General features: G+C 37.0%; 1 protein-coding gene across 1 annotated transcript in view; it reads right to left on the reverse strand.

The window, feature by feature from the left end:
• GRIA2 (glutamate ionotropic receptor AMPA type subunit 2) overlaps positions 1-23,170 on the reverse strand; it is an 89,914-nt gene that overhangs the window by 43,232 nt on the left and 23,512 nt on the right. The window contains exons 3-4 of the mRNA XM_085319895.1: positions 7,088-7,327; positions 2,976-3,172 (exon numbers count right to left, since the gene is read on the reverse strand). Coding sequence (XP_085176021.1) covers positions 2,976-3,172; positions 7,088-7,327 — 437 coding nt within the window. The remainder of the gene's footprint in view (positions 1-2,975; positions 3,173-7,087; positions 7,328-23,170) is intronic.

Below are 23,170 nucleotides of genomic sequence, written 5' to 3' on the forward strand. Positions count from 1 at the left end.
TGAGGCCAAAAGGGATCATATTGAATAAAAATTTATTCAGTTACTCTTTTTTAAGCTTAATATATACATAATACACAAACCTAATGACTCTAAAAACAGTTACTTGGTTTAGACTACTTAAAACCCACTAGTTTTATCATTTTATTATGCAGGTTTAAGAATTCTGCTCAGATGTTTTTCCTATGCAGCTGCTGCTTCCTGAAAAATTTCAGTAAAACCAGATCAGCTATTCCGCATTAAAAGCTTCTTAGTCACCAGTATTTGAATAAAACAACCAGCAGCCACAAATCTTTGGATCAATAGTTACTAACTCAGCTGTAACTACCATTGGTATTATTTCATTAATCTAGCTTTCTAGAACACTGTCCTGCGCTACTTATCCACATGAGCCCCAAGGATGCTGCCACTTAAAATCCTAAGAAGATTCAGCTGTGGCTCCAAAAGGAGCTGGAGGATGGAGCAGCTGTGGACACAGAGGGTATTCACTGGTCTTCCTAGTTAAGACTAATGACTCAAGCAGGGACAGAYAAGAAATGGCAATAATTGCACAGTTGCCCAAATGGTGTTACCAGGAATGAGATTCTGCAAAGGAAGCTAGCTGGCAAGAGATAAAGTCCATAAAATGAACAGCATCCTAAGACACAGACTTGCCAAGTCAGAGAAAAGGAATATAAACTAGTTTGATGAGAGCTAGTAAACTGAAAATATTTTGAACTTCAACTTATTTAAATGATTGAATTCTGGAAGAGAAACTCCAACATGCTCACAGGACAGTCAATGCCAAGAATGACGACGCAATTCTGTAAACACGTTGTCTGTCTGCACAAAGATAGAAAGCCTACAGAGCATAACTGGGAAAAACTGAAGTCACCACAACGGCTTAAAATGTTACTGGGATAAATCACAGCATTGCAACAAAAGGCTTGTTCAAGAATGGAAATCAAGGAAGAAAATAGAAGTTGCTGCTTTATACATCAAGATACTTAAGTTTGAAGAAAAAATCTGTTCAACAAAAAGCCTGTTGCATGTCTCTCTCTAAAAATAAATAGAAAAAGAAATAGGACACTGACACACAGGGCCTACTTTAGGCACTCTCATGAAGAAAAAGAAAATTGATGAGGCTTTTTTTGTCAGGAATTAAAATAATTATTAAAAAAAATAAATCTGGTAGCAAAGAGCAGCTTGAATTATGCATTCTGTTGTTAGAAAAGAAAATCAGAGGAACACATTCAATGAACAGTCACAAGCCAAGAAGTCTTTTGTTCAGAATAATGTTTCATTTCAGGAGATGGAAAAGAATTAATAGAGAAACGGTTATTTTTGATTTTGATTGAAATAATATTAAAAGACCACTGTGAGAGATCCAGCTATCAGGAGTTCTTTGGTGACTTTGAAGTCAAAATAGCACAAACAAAAGTTTATCCATCTGTTTTAGCAGATGTGGGGTAAGCTGAGAAATTTAAGACTCAAAGCAAAGTACACATTATCAATAGGCAATGGAGTCCCTGAAGTTTGYAGAAAGAAAAGCAATGTCTTTAAGCTTTTACTTCTCTGTCAGCAAAAATACTCAAGAGATACAATCAAAATAGAGGAAGCGAAAGGAAATAAAAGGTCTATTACTAAACAAATAAGGATAGTAAAAATGGGAGGTAACTAAAGTTTAAACAGAGTTCCTACTTTTATGATGTGGTAAAAGGAGAARGTGGAGAAACTTCTAACAGTCAGTCAAACTTTCATATCAGAGAAGAGATTATAATGAATATTATGTATTTAATTTAAAAGGATCTGGAGGATCATATGATATACAGTCAATACAGACTCATCAAAATATGCCAGAGCACTTTATTTTGTTTCTCTGATAAGAGTACTAGCTTAACAGATAATGAGGAAACAGTGGATATAACAAATCTTGATTTTAATAAGGCTTTTGTCCTGTATAACATCATTACTGATGCTCTTAAAAGAATCTCAACAAGACAAAAGCTCTACCGTAAGCTAAATGAACAACTGTTTGAAAAGTCACACAGAACCAGTTGAATCAGACCTGTAAGTAGTGCTTCTTTCTCTATTCAGTACATTTATTAGTAGCATAAACAGCAGAATTCAGAGAATATTATTTTAAAAATTGTAGATAGTAACAGACAGAGATGGTGAATGCTCTGGAGAACAGGATCAAATTCAAATTGACCTTGAAAATTAGAGAAATGGTTTGTGGATATGAGTTAAAAATAAAATAGAGACAAATACAAAGCACTCCATTTAGAATACTGCTCAGTGCCTGAGTTTCTCCAAATCACAATGACCTCCATATAAAAGACCAAAGTAACAAGCCCTTCAAAAAAGCTTCAAACCAATTCCTGTCTAACGTATCTACCTATGCTCAGCTCACGTATCCCTACAGATGCTGCATTGTCTCATGTGGTCAAGCTCCAGCTACCATGGAGCCATCTTCATATTGAAAGGAGATCTGAGGACACTTAAGACTGACAAGCAGCTTAGCAACATGAAAAGTAAGAAGATGAGCAGTCAGTGCAGCCTTACAATATGAAAATTTTTTCAGCTTAGCTGTAAATATTTATAATGCACTATATATAATAGTATATAAACTGTATGTAAGATAATATAATATATTGACAGGTTGTAAAATAGCCTTATCTAGGGATTTTTTTTTAATCAAGATAGAAAATAATATAGGATGATCCAGATGCAATTATCTGGCCTTTGTGCAGAGAGATGGACTACAGGATTTTTAAACTCTCTTTCTACCCAATACATATGTGGGCCTTTGTGCAGAGATGAACTACAGGATTTTTAAACTCTCTTTCTACCCAATACATATGTGGTCCTCAATATATATCCATCACTTTCAAATGATGCATAATGATCACAAAAATAGAATCAACAGAAATAAACTCATTATGATTACTTATAGAATATAGCCTACTGCTGTCACTGAAAAACTGAGAATAACAAACCTGATCAACAATGTCGTTGACTTTATCTCGCTCGCAGTCCAAAATCACTCGCCTTTCCTTTTTTACCTCTAGATCTTGAAATAGTGAACGGTAAGTTTCATCTTTTCTGTCATTGTTAATATTTCCTACGTTGATAGCAGTCACTTGCCATTTCTTTTCAGCTGCAGAATCCAGCACAGCTTGCAACGTTGATAAGCCTAGTGAGGCGCAGGGGAAAAAAGAAGGTACAACTGATAAAGCTTGAGGAATAGAAAGTTTCTAGCACGTGATTTAAGATTACACTCCTCAGAAATGAAGATGTATGTGGGCCCAATCCTGTTCTTATCGCATGAAACTGCTATTTAAATCACTGCAAGGAATCAGGACAGAGCCTTATTAGGACTACCTTTTGGGTTTGCTTCAGCTTTCTTCTGAAGGACATTTTATAAGCTTCAACAACCCATTGCTAGAATACTATACACTGGGAAGAGGTCTTTTAGGAGGTTAAAAAAAAAAAAAATCAAATTACAGCCACAGGATCAGCTGTTTCTTACTAAATGCTACCAAATTGTTTCTGTTGCCAGTGCTTGAATAATAACGTATTTAAAGCCTGATTCTGATGCCCCTGAGTTGTCTGGCAAAATTCCCGTTTTCTGCAGTGGTGCTAACGGAGCTATTATTTCTTTTGCCTACAATCATATCCTTGATTATGAAAGAAGATGTGTTGAAATATGTTTTTCCATACTGGTAAGTAGGCTCAATGCTAACGCCTACAAGCAGTTTAGAGAAGTTTGCTTTCATTTTGTCCTTTTGGTATATTCCTGCCAGGAAGCTGTAATGTCTGCACAGCTGCAACTGCCCACAATATATTGTAAAATCAGTGAGGATTTTACTTGACTGGTTTTCCCTTCCAAGGTTTAAATAACAGACTACAGAAACATGGAAATTACTACTTCAAATGAATTCCTGCCWTACAACAAATACCATTTTAACAATTTCCAGCATTACAGGAATGAGACTCATTATGTTCAAATTCCTTCCAGAGAATTCTAGAGAGCGCAATTTTGAAGACAGCAGATAATATTATAAAAATTATTAGATCACTTCTCACAAGCCAACTGAYATTTTTGCGTAGTTCTTCTCCCTGAAAACTACAGAACAAAAGGAGTAATTTCTTTGAGTCAGATTTTTGACTTATTATGTACAAGCTTCATGTATAACTCTCATGAGAAAAAATAGAGGTTATGCCCATAAATGTAGGAAAAAAACACTAAAAACTTATTTGGCTCATAATTTGTAAATACCCCATTAAATTAAGACTGGTCAGTGTCTAGTAGTTCAGCTTTATTTGTGAAAATGGTAATGACGTGTAACRATTGGTCACCAGCAAAGGAAGAAAATGGCAGGTTTCCAGAAGCATAAATTCAATGATTTTTTTCAAATAGTTGTGGATTTCTATATTGCTTATAAAAAAGAATGATAGGAAATTTTATATTTCGTGAAATAAGTACTTACTTTAACATACTGGATAACTACAGTCTAAGGGCAGATATAAACTATTTATAACATGATAAATATAAATGGGAAGGATTCCTGTATATATGAATGCCTATGTGTGCACTAGGCTAGTATGGTGCCCTGGTCTGATAAGGGTTGTGTTTTGAAATCTCATTTTCATTTAAATAAGCTAAATGTTACAATCCTTCATTATATATTAATGTTTGCTTAGCTTCATTTGGATAGTCTACAATGAAATATCAGCATTCCTATATTAGGTCAATAGTCAGGACCCTAAAAAAGATCCAATATATTTTGCATRCATACATACTATTGCCTCTTTAATTTGCATTTTGTTCTTTTGTTTAACAATACTGCTTCTTACTCTTTCAAAAAAAAATAAATAAATTAAAACAGATCAGACCAAAATATTAAACATAAATTTGGATCATTGCTCCAGGTCTCATTTAGTTCATTTCAGGTCCTCCCATTATATATTTCCTATGAGCCAAATGRAATATCAATTAATGTGAATTAATAGAGGCTGATATGTTAACACTATCCATTGCAAAGACTTTCTGTATTTTTCCCTTCTAATCTCTCAGTTTTCTTGGAGACTCCCTTTAAGAGTGTCCTCTGCAGAGATGTCAAATGGCTGCCTGGATCTCTCATTTTTTATTGGTGGGAGATTTGTTTTCCTCACTTAATTGAGTCTCTTTTTTTGCTTACTCCTGAAAAAGGAAGCTTTTAAAATTATATAACATTCATTAAAGATATGCTACTGTCACTACATAAACACTTATGCAAAAACATTTAGAGGAAATGTGGACCCTGTGTATTCAGGGTCCAATGGCCTCAGTGTGGCTGACTATACACTGCTTGAGAATGCCAGTTAACCTTGTGCAGTCAGTGGGAGCACTGAGCAGCAAAGATTTACTCAGCATTRCAGTAAAAGTTCCATGCCTTGGAGCTTGTTATCACTGGGGTTCCTTGCCACAATAAAAACAAAACAAAACAAGAAAAAAAACGTAACCAAAGGGCACCTACTAATAACAATCTCATGCTGTTACTCCTGGCCAGATTCAGTCAGTGTATCTCGTGGGAAGAACTAAGCATTTTTTCATTATTTCCTAAATGTAAACCATGTGCAGTTCACACAACGCAGTTCACACTACTAGCCAATTGATGGGAGTACTGACTAAGCAACTAGTTTCACATCTGTCCTTTCTAAAAAGACAGGCAATGTTTCTGATTCTGTGAATTTGGAAAAGATTGGGCAGAGAACTGAGCTTAGGGTTCATCATTCCACCTGACATCGGAGCCACTGTTGGGCGTTGCATGCTAGTATTACTTTTTCTAACCTTAAGGTTAGACTATTGATATAGACCTACTTTGCAGAGGTACCTTCAGCTTTTGATCAGCACAATATACTCAATGGTATCAGAAGGCAGAGAAGCTAATGTTACCCTATTACTCAACGAACCATGGTGTAATAATACAAAATTAACCTTCCTTTGAATCTAGTGGTATCTCACCATTTGATATGCATTCAGTATTCAATTCCGGCCAATGAATATGTGGATAAGCCACAAAATAGTCTTTTTCAAGGAAACAGTAAAAGATGAAAATACAAAAAGTTAGCCAACAACTAATAGGTGAGGAGAACCTCAAAATGGAATGAAAAATGTGGAATTCCAGCAAGGGCAATCAAAACAAAATGCTGTTTCTTTAGAAAACTATTTAAAATACCACAATTTGCAAGTGAATTTCCTAGTTTATACACTGTTATTACCATAGCTATAGGTATAGGATTTCTGAAGGCTGCATGTTGGAGTGAGTAGCTTACAAATGGCACATTTTGGTGTTTATTAAGAAACATCGAAGCTCAACAGAGGGAAGGGTAGACAGGGGAACTTGAGTAGCTGTCAAAGGCTGCCTCCAAAGAGGCAGGGACTGCATCCAAGATTCTTGATTGTTTRGTCCCCAACTATGGATTTTGCATTTCTGTGAAGTGAATCTGTGCCAGCAGATGACCCTTGATGTTCCTTAACTCTCCTGAAATATAATTGGAACTCTGAGGAGGTGGTATCTGTCAGCTTCCAATAATTGGGCAATTAGTTTAAGAACCCAAAATCTGTAACAAAGAATTCAGGCAATCACTTGTAGAGGTGGCAAAATACTAGCYGTTTGATAAAATGAAGAGGCTTACTGATGTTTGTGTTTGATCCTGTAATTTTAATAGTTGGTATGCAAGTCAAAAGCTCAGTGTGGTTGATGATCAACATGTTACATTACAAAAAAAAGAAAGAGGAAAAACTGCTAAGTCAAGTTATTTTTCTCTCTAGATATCCCTTTTTAAAAACAAACTTTTCATGGGAACTGTCTTCCAAAATGTGAATAATATTTTGTCATTACTTTTCAGCACATGCCTGYAATTCTATCGATGTATACTCCAATACTTGCGCTCTCATTTAAACAATTTTGTATCCCTTCCTAAAAACCCATTTCTAAATTTTTAATTTTATGGTTGTTGTAGGTAAGTATTTCTCTCTTTGCTCACTTTTCTAATACTGATTCAGCATTTTAGTGAGATACACACAGCAAACAGCATATAGATAAAAAAAAACATATCTCACCTCTGTCACTGTCGTACAAATATGCAAACTTGGTCCACTGATAATATTCAATCAAGCTAAGAAGAGCTCCCTTGAGGTCAGGTCTCATCTGAATGACAAATGGATGTGTTCCATCTGTTGGGAAGCTGGGAGTTATGAAGGAGACATGAAGAGTCCCACAGAACGATGTTATGGTATTTACAGACTTCTTGTCGTAGAATCCAAAAATCGCAAAGACCCCTCTGGAAAACTGGGAGCAAACTAGGAGGGAGAAAGAAAAACAGGGAGAATTTTTTCCAAGGGTTTATTGAGTATCTATCATGTATGTATTTTTGAGAAATAACTACATTGTCTAATCACAACCCTAAAAAAAATAAAAAAGTAATAATAAAGAATATTATATATTATCATTATTGTTAAAAAATTCAGAGATGTGATTTAAATTCATAGATAATTAACTGAAAATAAAACACATCAAATTATTCTTAAATTCAATTTATACTTTAAAGGATAGTGGTATAAAAAACAAAGACAGCTGCAATTTATGACCACACATAACACTATTTTGGAAACCAGTAACTTTTTGCCTTGTGAAAAATAATTTGGAAGTGAGGGCAAGATTCACTGAGCTCTCTGCAAAATATCTTAAGTAAATAAYCTGCCATTTGAGGAAATATAAAATCAAGCCTAGCAGCAAATCTACCAACAAAAAATTTGATTCACTTTAAACTTTTGAATTCTGAGGCATTATTTTATTACCTGCTTTTAGGACTCAGCAAAAGCTGGTCCTTCTGGATGACATTTGCAGTCATGCAGCTGAAAGAATAACCTCAGAGGGTAAACTCATAGGTAAATAACATGCTGATAGTTCATTTTTGCCTTCACTGGAGACAATTCAAGCCAATTGATCAGCATTGCTGATCTCTGCAGCCTCTATGAAACAGCATGTTCCTCTGGGTTTGTTCATTGATGCTGCAGGTTATACACGTCTTAACTTCTAAAACAATGTCAGAGTAAGGAAACGTTCACCTCATCTCTGATTAATTCACACTTATCTCTTATGCATTTTTCAGTTTGAACATAGTCACCTTGAACAACAGACAGGTCCTGCCAGAGAAAATGCCTAGTTGGCCTGATTACAATCCCTGCTACACCTGACCTGCTTTGATATAACTCAGAATATAACTGGGGGTAATTTTGCCTAGCTATTTAATGCAATAATCTCTGAACATATTTTACATATAAGGGCAGAAACAAGTTGACTTATTGACATTTCTCATATTTGGATTATTATTAAAACAATATTTGGTCTTCCAAATTTACCTTATCTTTATTTTTTAAAAACCCACCTCTTTATATCTGTTATTATTTGCTGTCATTCTCTTTTCACGGCTTTGCCTGTCTATCTCTGTTATCACAGTCGTATCTCACACCCTGATTATTTCTAGTTGAATTAAAGCATCTAAACAGTATAGGTAAAATTCTGAATCCTCCAAATTCGAGAGTTATCTCCTCTTAACTTTAATTAGGTCAGAATTTTACCTCTGGTAGAGTCTGAAAAGGTGAGAAAACACAAATGATTAAAGAAAAATTGATGAATAAAACCCATCTACAGAAMAATACTGCAGATTTCTCTGGGCTAGAATATAAGACAGTCAGACCTCTTCTGTTCCGAAGGTACTTCCTCACATATACTTCCAGTATTTATACCCAGGGTATTAAGGGTATAATACTGCTCATGTTGAGTAAAGGGTTCAGAAAAAGGCTGTAAATTCACTAAACAGGTTCTCTGTTCCAAACTCCTGAAACTCCTCAYTCTATTCCAAACCACTGTACTCCAAGCTAGGACAAAAACATCTCACTGCCTCCCCACATACTCACGAACAATTGGTTCTGTTAATTTCTGTTAATTTGTTTCTGCAGCAACAGCTAAATACTTTCTGAACTTATCAATAAATAATAAAGGCATAATCTCTGGTAATCCACCTTCAAAAAGGCACATTAAAATTAAGTACCAACTTAAATTTGGATCTCTGGGCAAGAATTCCACAGAAGACTTTGTTACTGATATGTAATTATGATCTTCTATATTACACCATTTTAATGCTACATGTAAGTGACAGAAATAATGTCACTGTCACCTCATTGAAAAATAAAAAGTGTTATGCCAGTACTGCTGATTCCTAGGATGCCATCACATATCTCTTGTCACAGACACTGCTTTTCTTCAAGCACCAGCCAATGTTTTTAGGCACAGATGAAGTAAGCAGCTGCTTACAACAGCAAAGCACCAAGGCCAGCTGTCCATGCCAGAAACWCTGAAAATCACTTCTTCCATCTCTGTTGCAGTGGAGGAAGAACTTAAGAAATACTGGCAGCGCCTTTTCAGAAGTACCTGTGGCACCTCTTGCAGTAGCAAGCTCAGTTCTTGGAAGCTCTGTCCCAGTGCTACCTCCTTCATCCCTCCTACCAAAGAGGCACCCAGCCCTGACAGGCCTCAGCCATACATCTGTGCCATAGTGATGCTCTTGGCAAATTTTAGCCTCTGTCCTGGTTCCTGAGGTTATGTAGTTAGATAGACCTCAAATTCCATTAAAAAAATCAAACCAAMCAAACAAACAAAAACAAAGAAACAAAAATCCTACAACCTCCCACTACATTTGAAAACAAATTTAAACTATCATAAAAAAGATGAGCCCAGAAGAGGCTTTTGGAGCAGGAGGGAAGAGAAGGAGGGAAGGTATTTCCAAATATACAGCAATAAGGTAAGGATACTGCAGAAAGCGTAATTCTTTTTGGCAAGATTCCCACTGTAGACTAAGTCTACGGCGATGTTGTTATTGCTGGAAGACATTAGTTTTATAATGGTGAATCACAAGCTGTTCACAGTTATTACGTTAAAAAAATCATGACGATTAGGACTCAAAAGCTATTGGAACATGAAAGATGCATATATTTTTTTAAAGAAATTGGAAGCAACTGCCAGGATTCATTTTTTTCAAGCTCTTCTAGATGAAGTGTTTTACTTTGCGTTTATGTTGTCCTTCTTCCCAGACATTGCCAACGACCTACTTAGCAACAAGATGGCAAGAAAAAATGAGCTTGTTTCGTGATTCCTTTTCTAGAGAGACTTGTCTGGATTGGCAAATAACCATAGCCCAAGACACAGCAAAAATAATTAGTGGTACCTGAGAAATCATTGTTCCTGGAAGATTTTGTTATAGTTAAGAACTACGTATTTCATATTTGATTTCTCTCCGTTTTTCTTTAAACATAGCTAGGTAAAAGCCTATTTTGCCCCTTTTTTTCCAGAACACTGAAAAGGWGTCCTATTATTTTCTTGCAAAAACTAAGGTCCTGATTTATTCAACAAAACATATGCCTGCAATGAAAAATAGATGCCTTGTTGAAGAAGGGCCAAAACTATTTCCTCGGGTATTAACTCTTGCCTTGATAACTACAACTCCTTTTTAAGCCTCTTTTTCACCATAATATACTCAAATCAATCTCTATCACACTTTCTCCATTTCACTATCCTATTTTGCCTATAAATTCTATAGGCAAGATAGCTTGATATTTAACCCTATTTAACCCATTACTAGTTCTCCAGAAATAAAGAAATACAGCCACATTCTTTGCCTCCCATCATTAATGAGCATAATACTATCCAAATTCTAGTATCTAAGACTGCCAATTTTAAAGAGTACATGTGAAAATTCATAATACAAAAACATTACAAATATGAACATTTTTACATTATAAAGCGGTTCCAGTTTAGGAATGATARAAGTTCATTTCATAATGACTGAAGAAATGAAACTATAGAGACATAAAATGACTTAGAAACAGTTGCATTTGAATACATATATTTAAAACCTCTTCTGATCAAGTCTTTCTGAGCAAAGGTTTTCTTCCCAATGGATGGATAATAACTCTAATCACCGTTCACATTCAAAGGCACTGAAATTAGAAGAATAAAATTAGAAAAATGCTCAGATAAATTATTATAATAATAGCACCTGTATACAGCACTCAATAGCACCTGTATACAGCTAAGATTCCAAATTTTTTTATTATGACTCTTTTAACATTCTTCTAACTTTTCCAAATTATTTTTTTTATATGAAAGTTTCGATGCTTGGTCTCCAAAGGTGAAAATTTTGAATGACTGAGAAAGTATCTCTCTTTCGTGCTTGGATTTTGAATGCTGTCAATATTAATGCAGTGTTACCTGTCATTTTATTATGCTATCTTATTTTACCATAGAGCTAATGAAAYTATTGCAAAATTAGCATAGGGAAATAAATCATCACTGCGTATTAATCACATCCAATAGAATAATTATTCTCTTACTTCTAAAGAAAAGAAAATATTACACAAATGTAAAGAAACAGTCAAGCAGAGCCTCTGCAAAAGATGAACAAAACACAAAAGAAATGCCTGTTGGTCTGTGAAGCTGATAGATGAGTGGGAAGCAGCCAGAAACAAGACAGAGAAACCAAATACCCAGTTATTAATTTCAACAGTCTTCAGCTTCTGAAAGGCAACATTAAGAACAAGTGGATAGGAGAAAAGAATTACAAACAACAGTAGACTGAACAAAAGTAGCAAAAATAAGCAAGAACCACAGCTGCCAAAAGAATTCACGTATGATTGAAGCTGCATCAGAAAACTATTATGAGAATTAAAAAACCAATATGGATTACTTCCAAAGCTATCAAGAAAACTGCAGCATAGCACAAAGTATGTTGTATACTCTTTATACTTTGAAGAAAGTCTTTGCAATAGTCTTATATATAAATTGCATAATCTGTATTGCTCTTTCAGATTATATTATTACCTTCTGGATGTGAGGGGTAAATTTCTGTTCAAGAAGACTGAATATAGCATAGGGAATCACCGCAGTCTATCAAAAGTGTTATTTGGAACCATGAAAGAATTTGTATTTAAACATTATAACTTGAGATGTGGATATTCCTTCTAGGGGTCTGTCAGACTTACTGAAATCAGGAGCACACAGTTTGCCAAGACTCAAAAAATAACCAAGGGGTAAGACAATAGACCAAAGCCTAGTGCTAGGATTCAGTAAAATCTAGAAACCAAACGAAGGCTGGCATTTTAAAATGCCAAAATATCCTTTACCAAAGCTAAGAGGCAAATCAATTCCAATCAAAACATCAATGGCAATCAGAAGTGAAAATATGCTGCACTTTTGGTTAACAAAATATTAAATCATTTAGAGAAAACCTTCCTTTATGTCTCTTTTTTAATTTCAATTTTTCATGTCTGGAATTATAGCCATTCAATATTGATCAAAACTCTCTATTTTCCTCTTTACAGACTATGCATATATATTTTCCTAGTATTAAAAAAAAAAAAAGGAGAGGAAGGGAGGGGGGGAAGAGAGAGGGAGAGGGAAGATGGACAGAGAGGGAGGAGGGAAGACGGAGGGAGGAAAGGGAGGAGAAAATGAACAGACCTGCCTAGGACAGATGGATATCAAATACTGAGATCACACACAGGAATAAGGAACTGAACCTCATAAATACTTYAGTGATGATTTCCTCTTCTATAACATGCAGTGTAACTCGGCAGAACACAGCTGACAGCAACAGCTAGGCAGTTAATAATCAAATAAACCACAGTGGAAAGCAGATCTCAGTTTTGCACAGAGACAACAAGGGAAATTCTCACAGCCTCAGAGAAGGAAGAAAATAAAATTGAGATCCTGAGGCTGAATGTTAGCAGAGGACAGTTATGGTGGAGGTGTATTATGGAAAGGATGTTTCTCCACTCTGCCTGGCACAAGTGTTGTCTTCAGTTATTGCTGTGAYCCAGCCTGTTTCTTCAGAGATTACGTGCCCAAATGGCTCTTTCCCCACTATGTCATTCACAAAAGAGGCTTTGATCACTGTGCAGTATTAAGAGTCAAAGCCTGGCTTGCTGCAGTGCAAAACCAGCTCACAGACCAGAAGCGAGACAGATGAATTTATTTTAACCAGTCAATCACACTTCACATTGAGGAAAGAAACCTCGTGCGAAGGTTTCTTCACACGAAGAAACCAAGAAATATCCATACTGGGATATTTTAGGCAAGTACAAGAAAGCCTTCAAGAAGTTAGTGGCCATCTGTTAGGGAAGTACATGATGATATGGCACAGCTTCTCTATATGCTAATGCTGCAATAATGAAGGTGGTAAATAAACATTACATTCAGATTGAAACAACAGGTCAGAAATACAGTCTGTTTCAATGACAGCTGCATTAAATTATATATTGTTTGACTGTTTACTGTAAGCATTTTTAAATCTTTTTCGTTGTTAGGGCAATTACTGTGATGCAAAAGAAATCACTGAGAACACTGCCGAAAGAACTATGCTAAAACAACTACAGCTTTAAGAGTAGAATAAAATTTCTGTGATAAAATTAAAATGCAGTTTCCTATAGTCTATCCAACTCTTATACAGCTCTTCCCAGAACGGTCAGGATGCTGGTGTGTTCATCTAAATCCTCATTTCTACCAGCTGAAGGAGACGCAATGCTYCCTGAGCCCTGGAGCTGATGACCTGGCAACGCTGTTGCATAACAGAAGCATAATTTCATCTGTTCTTCAAAACTACCTGAAGTTACAGTCTTTTCCTTGAGTTCAGTTCTCCCCTATACCTGAAGCTGTATCCGTGGGCACTGACAGGACATTCTTTAGGAAGTTTCTCTCCTCTGTCTCTGTTCATTCTTGCTACGCGCATGCACACACGCGCACACACACCCTCAATAACAAACGTGATTTACACTTAATTACATTTATCTTTCATATATTTGTTTCCTTCAGATCTAAAAATGCATCTAACAAATTGTCTGACTCTGACTTTTTTCACTTTGTCGGTACCTTTACCAACAATTGCAATCTTGCAGTAACGCAATATTTTTCATCTGAAGTGTCTGATAAAATGTTACCTTCTAGATACAGAGGCAGAACTGAACCTCAGATGACTGGATGTTCAGGGACACACTGCAAGTCGTGCAGAAATCTGTTTTTCCTGAACCAGGTTCTCAGTTTCTGTAAAGAGCATTTTAACTGAGCCAATACCACTAAAAATGTGGTTCTCCATTTTTTGGATGACCATTTTCATAAACTTGTCAGACCAGAAACACACTATATACAACAGAAAGCTTATCATCTCCTCTTCCCCACAACCAGCACTGGTGGAAGCAGCCTTTTTCTACACTTCATTAAAATTAACATCTTTAAGTTCTCAAGAAACAGGTATTTGAAAACTTGTAAAAGGATCTAGGATGGGATAAAATTAACTCGATAGGTACAACCATTTTTTGTTAAAATATCTGCAGACTAGGGTTCAAATTACGAAAATCCTTTTCCTTTCTTGAGCTAGAAGGATCAAAAATCGCTGCCAAATCAATTGCATAACACTGCCTGACAACATCTTATACCTTCTAAAAGTAAACACTCGTTGGCTCAGCCCTAAGTTTCATAGAATCATAGAATCAGTAAGGTTGGAAGGGACCTCTGCAGATCATCTAGTCCAACCTCCCTGCTCAGCAGAGTCACCTACAACATGGTAGACAGGGCTGCAGCCAGGCAGGCCTTGAAGATCTCCAGAGAAGGAGACTCCACCACCTCTCTGGGCAACCTGTGCCAGTGCTCTGGCACTCTCACAGGGAAGAAATTCCCCCTCACGGTTAGGTGGAACTTCCTGTGCTTCAATTTCTGCCCATTGCCTCTTGTCCTGTCACACGGGACAACTGAAAAGAGTTTGGCCATGTCCCCTTGACACCCTCCCTTCAGGTACCTATACACACTGATAAGATCCTCCCTCAGGCTTCTCTTCCCCAGGCTGAAGAGGCCCAGCTCTCGCAGCAGTTCCTCATAAGGCAGGTGCTCCAGCCCTCTGGTCATCTTCGTAGCCCTATGCTGGACTCTCTCCAGTAGCTCCGTGTCTCTCTTATACTGAGGAGCCCAGAACTGGACACAGGACTCACGATGAGGCCTCCCCAGGGCTGAGTAGAGGGGCAGGATCACCCCTCTCAACCTGCTGGCAACACTCTTCCTAACGCACCTGAAGAGACCATTGGCCTTCCTGGCCACAAGGGCACCTTGCTGGCTCATGGTCAACTTGTMATTCACCAGCACTCCCAGGTCCTTCTCTGCAGAGCTGCTCTCCAGAAGGTCAGCCCCCAGCTTGTACTGGTGCCTAGGGTTATTTTTCCCTAGTGCAGGACTCTGCACTTGCCCTTGCTGAACCTCAGGAGGTTCCTCTYYGCCCASCTCTCCAGCMTGTCCAAGTCTCTCTGAATGGCAGCACAGCCCTCAGCCACTTCTCCCAGCTTGGTACCATCAGCAAACTTGCAGAGGAGGCACTCTGTCACCTCATCCAGGTCACTGATGAAGAAGTTGAACGGGATGGGACCCAGTACTGAGCCCCGGGGAACACCACTAGCCATGTACCTCCAACTGGACTCCACGCCACGGYTGATGACCCTCTGAGCTCTGCCTTTCAGCCAGTTCTCAATCCACCTCACTGTCCACTCGTCTAACCCACACTTCCTGAGCTTATCTAGGAGGATGCCATGGGAGATAGTGTCAAAAGCCTGGCTGAAGTCAAGGTACACAATGTCCACTGCTCTCTCCTCATCTACCCAGCCAGTCATTCCATCATAGAGGGCTATCAGATTGGTTAAGCAAGATTTCCCCTTGGTGAATCCATGCTGGCTACTCCTGGTTACCTTCCTTTCCTCCATATGTCTGGAGATGACATCCAGAATGAGCTGTTCCATCACCTTTGCAGGGATGGAGGTGAGACTGACCAGCCTATAGTTGCCTGGGTCCTCCTTGCCCTTTTTGAAGATCGGAGTGACATTGGCTTTCTTCCAGTCCTCAGGCACCTCTCCAGTTCTCCAGTACCTTTCAAAGATGATGGAGAGCAGCTTGGCAACAACATCCACCAGCTACAGTGGATGTACAGCCTGCCCAGAAGTTCTCTAATCCTATCCTCCTCAACCAAAGGAAAGTCTTCCTTTCTCCAGACTTTCTCTCTCATCTCCAGGCTCCAGAATTCTTGAGGGCTGCCTCTAACAAGGATGGGGGTAGCTAGGGGAAAAGACTCTGAGGCTGACTTGTAAAAATCAAGAAAAAAATGGAATCAATATTAAGCAAACTATTATAAGGAACAAAGAGGACTTCCAGAAGGAAGGAAGGTATAGCAAAAATATGTAAATGATGTTATTCTCAGAAGACTTTTCACTATCCTTTTTAAAGGAATAAATGCTATTACCCATTGGTCATTTGTGACCTAGGACACATGTTATTCTGAGAAAAAGTCAGAAGCTTAGTCCTAGACATTTACCACTTAATACCTCTCTCTGAAAGGATGCAACTGGGAGTCTGCTGAACTCGCACAGTATAACCCAGCCTATATCTTGTCACTTCAGCACAGCAACCACTGTGGCATACAGCTTCACTGCAACTACAGTTGTATCTGTCCTAAAGTTTTGGTCCCTCCAGGTGGCCAAACCTAACTTTAAAGTAAATTCTCTAAASAGGAGTTTTGGCAAAAAGATATCTTTCCAGAGAGGAGTATCTTAAACAAACTAATGGTTAATGTAATAATAAACAAGACACACAACGCCAAAAGCTTTTACCATCTCACAGTGAAAAACAGTGTGCCTCCACCTGGAAGAACCGTATTGTTCCTGCCTAACCACTGACTCACAAAGATGGGTACATTATACTTCCCCGTGATTTTTTCATAGCTCTTTAGGCTGTAGTTCCAGACATAAAATCTAATTTTCTGTAATGTCGTGTGGATTTTTGACATTTGCTAGGATAATTAGCTGTTAAACTAATTGCCAGGCTTCATTTGCATTTACAGGTGGTATAATACATCAGACACCTTCCTATCTGCATGCCCTATTTTTTCCATTTACTGTAGGCATAACATTATTTATTTGTGAAGTACTCAGATATCATTCAATAAACATTATTAGCAATATAAATCAGAAATACAGTAAAACCCTCTTAATTAGGACATCCTTGCAAACAGCTTATTGTCCTGATTATATGACTATTTTAATTAAGACAAGAGGTTATTCAAAAATAAAACAGCATGGAAAGCTTTAAAATAATAAAGTAAAATAGGCATTCATAAGCAAACACAGGAATAAAACGGATATTCCTTGCCTCTCCTTTAATCTTTAACAACTAGATGAATTTCAAAATGCCTTAAGTTTCTAACACCTTAGTTACTACTTAGAAGGTTTCAGTTTAGCACTGGTGGAATAAATCTTTGTTCACCAACATTACAAAGATATCATAAAATGTATCATTACTAGTTATTTTAATAAAGCAATGATTTCTTCTTTCAAAGTGGCAAATATCACAATATATTCTCTACTGTGACTGAAATGACAGTTACAGACTTCCTCCTCCTGTGTTCAGCTCTCACTGGAGCAGGGCAATTAGCTCAGATGAAGTTTGGTGCTGTTTAGCCCCTATGTTTTGCCTCTATTACCTGAGCCAATTTGAGTATCTATATTGTACTGCATGCTCTGTATAGACATGCATATACACTACATCTTAAACTAAAATTAAGACTCTGTATCAAGGAAGCTTATGCCATGTCTGAAACACTTAGTGAAAGCATTTTCTCATTTAGCACTGTGACAGCAGCTGAGGGTCACAGTCTCTGCAACTTTAAATTGTCTGTCAGATGCCATATAGATGTCAAAAGTCTCATTTTTTTGCAGTCAACTTCAGTATCTCATTTTCCATTACAAGTAAACTGTCAATGTCAACAGGCAGGAGATTTCATTTTGAAAGCCACCTGGAAAACCACTTTCAGGCTCATCCTAGCCACAAGAATTCTGGCAATTCACAGTTGCTACACTTGAAACATTAGGAACCCCCCCCCCCCACACACACACACACACTTAAAAGTGAAAAGCAAATCAGTAAGACACAAAAATCAGTGCTATCATTCTCCTGGATGTGCAGTAACAAGGAGGTCATAGCTGACTTGACCCTACAAATTGCAAATCTAAATAAATCAATAGGAATCACACGAAAAGAAAAACAGGCTAAGGATTCTTTTTAAATGCACAAGCAGAAACCTCATATAAATACCYATTTTGAATCCTGCACACCTCCAAATTATACCAATCCTACAGCAAACTCTTGTTACATTATGCATGTTCCCTCTGAGGTATGCAGATTTTGCAGTATATAACATGTTTCCCACTGTCTAAATGTTTTGAAGAGGCTTTCAAGATTATTAGATAGGGCTTCRGAAAAAGATTCCTCCTCCACCCACCCCAACTGCTAGTTTCTATGATGGGTCTAAAAAGTCAAGAAAAACAGAAATATATTGTTGTATGACCAGACAGTCTCAAACTGTAACCTACTTGGCTGAATAAAGTGGATCTCAATATCATAAAACTGCTAACTGTGTATAAAAGATCAGTAACTCATTTTTGGAAAATGAGCTTTTTCACCAGAAGGATTTGTTTTCATGCTTTAAAATTTTACCATAATTTAACTGAGATAAACAATCATTAAAATATTTACCAATACTATTCAGTAAATACTGTAATATTTACAAACTACAAATACAGCTTTGCAATCTCCCTGGTAAATATGTTATGCAGGAACTGATATTGTTTATTCCACTTTTCCAGGCATAGACTGAAGCAAACCAACAGTCTTATATAGGCACATTTATATCTCAAAGATGAAAATCCATTTCACCTTTATATCAAGTATCAGGGAAAAGTATCAGTACAGAATATCCTGCTGCCAGGAAGCTGTTCATGGAGATGAGTTAGAATGCCCCAGGGAACTCCAAGATCTATTCATGGTGCAAACTGTGCCATGGTAATTCATACTGTGCCTTTGGCTGTGCATATGTCAGTAAGTAATGCACTGCCCTAGAAGCAGACCTTTCAGAGTGAAAAGTTGGTAAGGAAGAGCCAACATATATATTTCAGGGGTTTTACTGTGGACTGTGATCAGCCCTGTGGACTGAAGGCCCACTAACAGTTTGAATGCACTGATGGAATTCCAGAAATATATCTTTCAACTTAGTTTCGTTCAGAAGGAATTCATTTCTTGTGCTCCAAAACCCACTCCATAATAAGAGTAACAGTAACAACAGTAAAGCGGGGAATGATCAGGAGATGTTTCAAAAAAGCATTCCTGATCTAAACAGAAGCAAAGTGGTAGAAGTACCCCATGCTTTTGCAGCAAGTTTATTTCCACTGGGCCAAAAGTAGAATCTGATACAGCAGCATATCCTTAAATCTGATGATGCTGGACTGCATTAGTTCCATAGTGATTTTACACTTCTGTCTTTCACTGATAACACTCTAAAATGGAATTCACTCCAAGAATGAAAAGTATTAAGCTTCAAATCTTTAACTCCCCATTCTTAATGGGTATTTGATTTTTCATACTGATTTATAAACAGGTTACATCAGTTCCCACAGAAAAAGATGTTCTGTTTAGCCCTGCTGACATCTTTAACAGACTTTCCTTTAATGCTACAGTATGTTGTGTTTTGTGCTAAGTCCTAATTGACTGAAATAATCCTAAATGTTTCACTCCCCAAAGAAACAATTACCTCCCTTCACTGTTGTTACTTTTAAAATCTCATGACTTTTAAATATGTGTCATGATTTGCGGGCCTGCTTAATGAACTGGAACACCCGGCACTGGCAAAAGGCAGTCAATTTGTAGATCTTGCAGACTAATTTGTTATACTTACACAAGAAGCTGGAGTGGTTGCTGTGTGGTGCAGACACAGGTCCACTRTTGAATAATTAGAATTCAGAGCTACAAAACAGGACTTAGCTACCACAATTTAAAAAATTACTGTGCCTCAGCTATACTAAAACACTGTGGTACTTTTGGCAAATCATGTAGACTTGCTGTGTCTCAAAATTTGTAAACTGGAAATACGTCTTCCCTTCCTCATAGAAATACCAGAATGATAAATTCTTGAATGACACACACGGGCATTACTGTTTCATTGATGAAGACTGCATAAATTACATAGCCAGGAAACAATAGCTTGATCAGCTGCTGAAGTTGAAGCTAAACAGCTGAGTTTTTGTTCTAACTAATATTGAAGGAAATAATATGCTTACTACTAATTTCCTCTACTTGAAAGCAATTCAGGAGCTCTTTCAAATTCTGGATAATCTGATTGGTGTTTTTTGTGTTTACTTGCTTTGTTTTTTACATACTTAGACCAAGATACAACATTTAGATTATTCTAAACGAAGCTTTTAAAAATATATTATTTAACCATATAAGCTAAACTTACCATATTTAATGCAAATACCACCTATAGTATGATAATTTTGTTCAGGGGAATCTAGTATCTTGTACTGTTTACAGAGACTTGCAAGATTTTGCACATACAGCATTCTATTGTAACAGCATCAGGCTTTTAAAATTGCTTTTATAAATACACCTGATCAGCATGTAATGCAACAAAATACAGCATTTTGTAGCATATGGTATGCAAAGCTGTAAAGTGAAGGACATGCCTGTATCTCAGCTGCAGCATGCTACCTAGTTTGTTCTGTAACATTTATTTAACCATATGGCTCATTGTAGGTGGCAAGCCACCAATAAAGCACAGGTGTATATTATTTCACCAGAATTTATGACCCGTGCAACAGAAAGCTGCAATCATCTCTTCTAGTTGCATATTCAATGTCAATGCTGTTGTATAAATTTACTTAAGAGTTTACTACAAGAAACAGGCTGAAATTCTGCATTATACCTTTGTGTGACAAAATGCTTAATTACATTAAGCACTGTTTAAGCACAGTGCTTGGAGAATAGGGCCTGATCTATAGACTGCTGATAGTAATATATAGCATGGAACAAAGATGATTCATTTTAAAAGTACAAATTTACTGTGTCTGACCAATAGCACATGTATTTCCTAACTTCCTCCTAAATAAATTTGTAGGTATGGAATGAAAATCTCACCCATTCTGGCTTACTTAGTGAAGCAGACTGATATATTTTCCCCAGACTTGGCTCTCCATAGTTGCTATTTCAGAACTGCTCTGCCTATGAATTACATCCTCTCCATTAACAGTCTCTCTCATTTGCTTTCCACCTGGCTAGTGTAATAAGCTATCTGTTCCAAAAAATCCTCAGGATATACTAGATTCTTTCCCCTAAAGGACCAGAAATCTACAGAAAGGCTTCTGTATTTCAGACAAAAACTGCCAATTCATTGAAGTATCACAAATACCCTCTAATTTTGCATAAATCAAAAAAGGCCCAAATGCATAAAGATTTTTTTTGCTGCTCTGTTAGGATGCTCAAAAGAAGCTGTAGACCTGTGAGTTTCACTTGTTACATAAACCTAGTATTGGGATTATTTTTTCCAGCTCTTTCACCTTTTCAAACACTACTTTTTTTGAGATGCTCTGAAATGCCTTACCCTGAAAACTGGAAATGTGCTGAATTCATCCTCTACGAAATACACAAAATAGATAAAAGCCAATTTCAGAACTGTCTTAAACAGAGCTGGCATTTCAGTATCTGAAATAATCACTGGAAATATTTGCTAGAACCGCAAACAATTTTATTAGGCAAACATATGAAATATAGTAACAGCTTAATCTTATTCTCATTGGAGTCACTGGAAGTTTTGCCATTTACTTAAATAGGAAACAGATCAAACACTAGAAGCTTAATAATCCAAACTTACTCTCCGTTGTGCAAATAGCAGTTGATTAATTTGAGATCTCATTGTAGCATAGAGAATAGTTCTGTGCAAGAAGTGAAGTCTCACTCCTCACAGGGGTGGAACGCCTTCCTACCCGAGGGACTCCTGCAGCAACCCATCATGCTGCCTGGGCAGGGGCTCTCTACCCTTCTCGCACCTACACCCTCTCAGGCTCGGGTGCTTCTCTCTACGCAGGTCTCTTTTAGCTCTTCTCAGAGTTCTCCGGTGCGTTTGTGAGCACTCTGGATGTTGCACAAATGAAACGAAGTCTAAACAAAGCAATTGATAGGCACAGCTCTGGGACAGTCTTTTGAGTCTTTGAGACCACCTCACTGACACCCATTGAAAAATCAGGTTCTTCGGTCAGCTCACTGAAATCAGTGGTCCTATGCAGCTACGAGTTTACAGTATCAGGCAGAGCAATTCTGTGCATATACACATTTGGTTTCAGTGAATCTAGAACAAAGCAGCATTTTTATAGCCTTTAGCTTTACTAAGATATTTTTGCAGATACTCTTAGACAACGACAAATAACATATCGTAAATATACAATAATGTATATTTTGCAGCTAACATCTGTCAAACAAATGCTAGTCAAATACCTCACCAACACTATGTAGACATCGTGCCAGAATGATACAGAGATTCTGAACCTTTGCAAGAYATTTTAACCGTATGTCTTGATCAATTTGTATGCAGATCTCTTCCCTCAGTAGAACTTCTTTACACCAACTGTTCGCCCATACTGTTGAACTGAAGCGAGTATAACAGAAATTAATAGAAAACTGTTCCTTTTTATTTGAATTGTGGTAAATACACAAATCAAATAAAAGTATTATTTTTTAGAGTAGCCTGCAGGTTTCATATGTAGTTGGCAAGTCATAAAGAGATGCATATTTACAAAGAAGTTTTTAAAAATTCATAAGAGTTACAAACAAAAATAGTTAACTAAATTAAACTGACTATAATTGTAAACTTAAATCATATGATATCTTGAAAGCTGATGTGAAAAAAAAAATAAGGGACACTAAAAAAAGAAAACAAAGGCCATGGGAAGTCAGAAATATGGTATATCCTCTCCTCCTTTTCTGTTTAACTCAATATCCTGAGGCTTGAAGCTACTGCACGTATCATGTAGACATGGAATCTTAGAAGTCATGCAAGTAGAAAACTGAGCCAAAAACAATTACGGCCATTATTCATTGTAATATACAAATCAGGTTTGTTTTCATGACTATGAAATCTCCATTTAATGCATAAAAATATGCACACATTATATATTTGAAAGACAATTCAAAAACATTTTCAAAATATATTAAAAGGACTATATTTCTTTATTTGT

This window comes from Rhea americana, unplaced genomic scaffold (genome assembly GCF_003343005.1).
Source record: "Rhea americana isolate MKP2758 unplaced genomic scaffold, rheAme1 scaffold_60, whole genome shotgun sequence".
In the NCBI taxonomy this organism is placed as follows: Eukaryota; Metazoa; Chordata; class Aves; order Rheiformes; family Rheidae; genus Rhea; species Rhea americana.